The sequence below is a fragment of the Arachis ipaensis genome, chromosome B8 (genome assembly GCF_059453495.1).
Source record: "Arachis ipaensis isolate K30076 ecotype BB chromosome B8, ASM5945349v1, whole genome shotgun sequence".
NCBI lineage: Eukaryota > Viridiplantae > Streptophyta > Magnoliopsida > Fabales > Fabaceae > Arachis > Arachis ipaensis.
Genome location: NC_142443.1, coordinates 117,045,302 through 117,051,307, shown reverse-complemented (window position 1 = coordinate 117,051,307; position 6,006 = coordinate 117,045,302). Strand labels below are relative to the sequence as shown.

General features: G+C 31.1%; 1 protein-coding gene across 1 annotated transcript; it reads right to left on the bottom strand.

Moving 5' to 3' along the window:
• Window positions 1-301: 301 nt before the first annotated feature.
• On the bottom strand, window positions 302-4,414 carry LOC107613866 (O-fucosyltransferase 20). Its single transcript, XM_016316040.3, has 6 exons — window positions 3,453-4,414; window positions 3,212-3,377; window positions 2,546-2,635; window positions 2,128-2,411; window positions 1,578-1,836; window positions 302-1,218 (listed from the first exon to the last, which is right to left on the bottom strand). Exons 1-6 carry the CDS (start codon window positions 4,121-4,123, stop codon window positions 994-996), a joined length of 1,695 nt encoding a protein of 564 aa, XP_016171526.1. The 5' UTR covers window positions 4,124-4,414; the 3' UTR covers window positions 302-993.
• Window positions 4,415-6,006: the final 1,592 nt, after the last annotated feature.

Below are 6,006 nucleotides of genomic sequence, written 5' to 3'. Positions count from 1 at the left end.
AACAATGTGGCAGAAGAAAAATATGACGCCAAAACTTTAAACAATGTTATACATTGGCAATTGAAGTGGTCCTGTGTAACTTTCTATTGCTAGTAGTATGTACTAACATGAACCAGCTTTAGTGTATATTAATTAAGTGAAACACTTTACTCATAAAGGCAACAAAACAAGTTGTACTGTACATGTCAGCTTTGTGTTAAGTTTTCATCAAAATATTCACAACATTTCATACCAACATCAATAATTCAAGTTCATAATGTGTTTCTTCTAGTGATTATCTTAAGTGGGTGTTAAGATAAAATGGTAAGAATATAAAATTATATAATTTATACAAATCTCATTATGTAGGAGTAGTACAAAGAATTACATAGAGGAGGAGATGTATCCTATACAATCTCTTTTTAAGAAATTAAAACAAAATCAAAGAATGATATGTGTTGTGTATTATTAAGTTAACATGACCTGTCATATTGATTATGACCGAAAAAATTTTACATACATCCCACACTCATTTAATGCTTACTCAAAAAACAATCACAATTACTCATTTTTCATTTATAATAACAAAAATGAGTTATTGTAATTGTTAGAAGATGTATTAAATATGTTTCAAGAAGATGTAAAAAATTTTCGACCATAATAATAATCTGCTTTGCCTCACATACAAATTTAGCATATTTAAGGATAATGTGAATACACCTGCAAGTAGAGGTGTGCTTGAAAATGGCACATAGTATTCAAAACAAGTGTTTGTTTTGAATACTATAGCAGTTTCCTCGGCGACATATAGTTAGTGAAATGCTTTCCATTCCTGAAGGTCTTATATTGAAAAATCATTCCAAGATAAGATTTTAGTGTAAAATTTTCAGGAATTCGAAAACATTCTGCTAACCCACTTCTTCAGTGTTATAAACCTTGAACCGGACCGGACTGGACCGGACCGCCGATCTAATCGGTTTCACTTTCCTTGTTGATAGGATAGGCTCTTTGGTGCTAATGGGAGTCATTATTGCACATACACTCTGGGATAGGGTACTTGGTTACATCCCTACCAGCTTTTATAGTCCTCAGTTCTGGTTGCCCTAATGAATCTTGGTGCAATTCCTTCATGATTCTATTGAACTCTTCTTCAGAGAGGGAAGAATTAAGAAAATATGGTAACATGTGTCTTTTGTTTGGTGTTATGTATTTCTTGTGTCCTGCATATGCTCGGTGACCCTGGTAATAATAACATGCAAAGTTTCATAAATTAGCAATAATCACTAAAGGAGTTTTATTTTGATGTACCCACACACAAATCATTTTACAGAGTCATTCAATCACGTTTGTCTGTATAGATGATCATTCAAGCATTGATTGTTGAAAGTAGTTATTCTTACTGACATGGTAATACATAATTAGATGCACATGTAATACCGTCAGTACATCAAAACTAATAGAATTTATTCAAGAATTTACTAAAAATAGTGTTCATGTTTCCTAGAGAGAAATTTATTTCAAATTGTGAGATGTATTTTTCCTGATTTCAAGTTCTAGAAAAAATGTAACAATTTCAAAGCCTAGCTTGATAAGCATACCTGAATTGCGTGCCCCATATTTCCTCCATGAGAAGGCATGAAAACATCACTCTTCTCAGAAACTATGTAATCAATTGCAGCCATGAGAGAAGCTTTGTTTGCAAATGGTTCTAGTTCTGCCGGATTAGCAAGATCTTCCTTGTTGTAAAAATGAGGAAACTCTTGGATTAATGGAAGCAATGCTTCTTTTCCACCCAATGGTTCTCCTCCAGCCCAATAAATTCTAGCATTTCTTGGAGCTCCTAGACCCTTCAGCAGCCTAAAAATCAAAATGAAAATATGCAGTAGAAAATCAGTTTCATTACTCAAGTTATAATTTCTCGGTACATGTATACTAAAAATCAGTCACCATGTATTTATATACATATGTTGATTTAGTAGTTAATTTTTAGTGCACACGTAACATGACTAACAAATATGACTTTACAGACTCAAATAATTTCAAAACTAAATTGATACTTTAAATTTCAAGGGACTAAAACGAAATAATACCTTAAAATTTCATATACTGAATTGAATTTTTAGTTAGTACTATCATCCAACTATGTACCTGGTAACTTCCATGGCATTCAAGGGACAAAGGCCAGCCATCTTCCTTTCATGGTAAGTCATGTTTGATTTCGCAGTCAAGAGCTCCGGATGCTGTATCCTCTCGTTGTTTACAATTTCATCAAACTCAGGAGCCAATCCAGGAAGGCAACCAGTCCTCACCCAGACATCCTTTTCCATCCGGAGATGAAGAGCAAGGTATGGCCCCTTGCTCGCCATTCGCTCTGCGATCCTCTCGCCGAGCTCCTCAACTGGCTTTGCAAACCTCAATGCATGAAAAGCAACCTGGAAAATTTTATCAAAATCTGCTTCAGGTGGTACCATGATTACATGAATGCAATTTTATTTCTTCTTTTAAAATAAGTTTTACTCTTCCATATTCAGAAATTTAGAAAAGAAAAGATAAGATTTTACTATACCTTGCACCTAAGTTTCTGAAGATCTGGAGGAAGATCCTTGGCAAGTCTTGAATCCAAGCCACGTAAAAGCAGAACACCTTCTCTGGTCAGCTGAATATATTACAAGAATATATTTATTCAGTACAGCAAAATAATAAATAAATGATAAAGTATGATTTTTATCAGTAATTTTTTTTTTAAAATACGCCTAATATTTAATTTTATTCAATGTCTCTAACGTGTTCAATTTATGTCAAAATTATGCCTGAACATTAACTCCATCTAAAACGTTTGTGTCAAAAATTAAAAATATCCGAAAATAATTTTAATATAAATTGAAAATATTAAGGACAAAATTAAATAAAATATAAACGTTAAAGTTAAAATTAAACAAAATTAAACATTAGTGATATTTAAAAAAAATATCGTAAATGTTAGTAAAAAAAAATTACTATACCCATACACACTTATTCTTTCTTAGAAAGATAAAGCTTTGGTCAGTTAACTTCAAAACCAATAGCAGCTTATTCATTAAAAAATTAATAATAATAAATTAAAGGCAAATTGGTAGGGAAGGAACAACTAAGGGGTGTAATTGCAATTTGGCACTGTAATGATATAAATTAACAGGCGTATGGTGTGGTAAATAAAATGAAAAGTGATAGGAAGAGAGCAAAAGAGTGTTACCTTTCTGTGATATCTGGCACGGATCCAAGTGGGAGTAACATGAGGCGGAGGGCTTCCTTCCACCGGCCTGGTCATCAAATGTGTCGACGGCAGCGCCGAAACCACTCTCACGTCGTCGGAGAGCACGCTCTTGAAGTGCTCCAAATCAAATATATCACCGAATTCACTGCGCATCAATGGTCAAAATAAATGCTATAACAGGGAACAGTATTTAATCAATAATTGATTCCTATGTAGATACCTTTCATCACCCCAAATGACATTAACTTGCAAAATGGGAACAACCAAAGCAGCACCCAGAATCCTAGCAATAACAACAGCATCAACAATCTGGTTCCTCTGTTGATTCATTCCACCAGAAACCACCACCATAAGATACTTTCTTCTGTTCTTCATAATCCCTTCACTCGCTCTTCTATAATCTCTTGAGAAACTCAAACATGGCTTGTATCCCAACCCATCCGGTTGCTTCCAAAACTCACCACCATCACCATCACCATCACCAATAGGCACTTGCGCTTGTGCTTGTTCTTCTTCTCGTCTCTGCAGGATAACACCAAAGTTTGAGTTTGGATGAAGACTCTGGAGTGAGAGGTGTGATTTTTGTGATGATGTTGTTGTTGTTAAGGGACATGGGTATGTTGAAAATGGGGTGAAGCCAAACTTGAACATGCTAATGAGACTAATAAGGAAGAGAGTGAGAAACAATAGCCTTGGTCTTCTGCAGAATGTTGAACCTATGCTGAAGAAAGAGAAGAAGAAGAGGAAGAATCTGTTGTTGTTGTTGTTTCTTGAGGATTTCTTGGGGGAATCAATAAGGGATTGCAACGAAGAAGATGATATTGAGTTTATAATCTGAGAAGGAACTGAGATGTAACACAACTTCTTCGCATTGTTCTTTGACTTTGCCATTGAAGAAGCAGAATATGAAAACAGAGGCTTTGTTCTCTCTTAAAAGAAGCTACTTTTCTTTGTTTCTGTTCATCTTGTTTATGAAAGAGGGTAATTCAGACTTTTTCCTACTTAACAAAAAAAAAGAAAAAAGGGAATGTTAGAGAGACGGGGAGTACGGTCGGCGGGAAGACAATTGAGTGTGTGGGGATGCGTAATGACGAAGGAGGAAAGGCAAAATTGTGGGATGTGAGTTTGGACAACATTTTATACTTCTTTTTAGACCCTTGGTTTGAACTTCAAAGAGGCTTGGTTAGTTTTCATTATTCTTTTTTTAATTATAAAGTGGGGTGGGTTAGTTAATAGTTAGTTCATTAGGCAGTATTTGCACTCATGATTATGAAAGATTGAAAGTGTGGTTCCACCCTTCCTTCCTATTCTTAGCCTTTTTTATTTTAAATAACAAAAAATCAACTACGATATCTGTATATTAAAAATTAATTACCAAATTAGTTATTAGTATAAAATATATATAAAAAATAAGTTAATAATACATTTATTTATACATAATAATAAATTTAATAATTAATTTTTTATGTGTATATAATATTTAAAAGAAAACATTTTATCAACTTAATTTTTGTGGGACATTTAATGGTGACTAAGTATAAAGAGATAGAAATATATAACAGAAATGATAATTACGTTACTTTTTATGTATATTTTTTATGTTTTTATAGTATAAAAAATATTTTTTTATTTTTTCTCACTTTTTATTAATAATTTTTAATTCTAAAATAAAAACACATAAAAAATATCATAAAAGCAGCAAATATAATATTTCTTAAAATATAATCGGTCCTTTTAATTTTATCTTTTTCTATCATTTAATAAGGTGGACATCTTTAAATAACTATCGTCATATGTTCGCATTCTCTTCTTTAGTCTTGAAAATTAATTCGTACTGAATTCTGATCTCTAGAAATTATTTTAATATATATATATATATATAATGGTATTTTAAGTGAATATTAATATTTAAAGTATATTATAGTATTATAGAGGTGTAAAAAATACAGAATACAACAAAATTTTTTATTTTGATATTGGAAGGGGCAATGGTGTTTTTTTGAAATATGAACTATTGGCCTGTTATTCTTTGTGAAATTATTTAATTAGAGAAGTAGAAATTAGATCGTCGGATTTGTTAGAGGTTCAAAAATAGAATTGTCCGATTTATGTTAAAAAAGTTTAAAAAATTGAGGTACAAAAATCAAACCCCCTTCCACAATTTTAAAAAATATCAAAAATGATAATATTAAGGTATATCATTACTTTTATTTCCATGCCCAAAAAAAATGAGAATACAACATGTAGAGGATGTGTTGTACAGCTTGACACGTGTCTAATATACATCCTAAAATGTGATCTCTAATTTTTCAATATTTTCTCTCTCGTATTTTTTTTGTCTTACTTATAAAATTAATAATAAGAGATCATATTTTACTCATTTAATTATTCAAAAAAAATAGAGAGGATCTATTTCTAAAATAATTCTATTTTTAACAAGAACACCAATATTTTTTCATATATAAAAAATTAATCTTTTGAACTCACTTAAACTTTTTATATAATAAATAAAAATAATAATTAATTATATTTTAATCTTAAATTGTAGAATTGACTCGTATATGCAAATTTTATATATCTTTTTCATTTAATAATGCATGGAAGAAATGACGATTTTGTTATAGGAATAATAAAAATCAACTAATAATTAACCAATAAAAAATTTAGAAGTGATTACACACAAAATCTAAAACCTACACATCAAATATTGATGTTGGTTGATTATTGATTGATTTTATTGTTATCCATATTTACCTAGAAAATAAATTGACTCA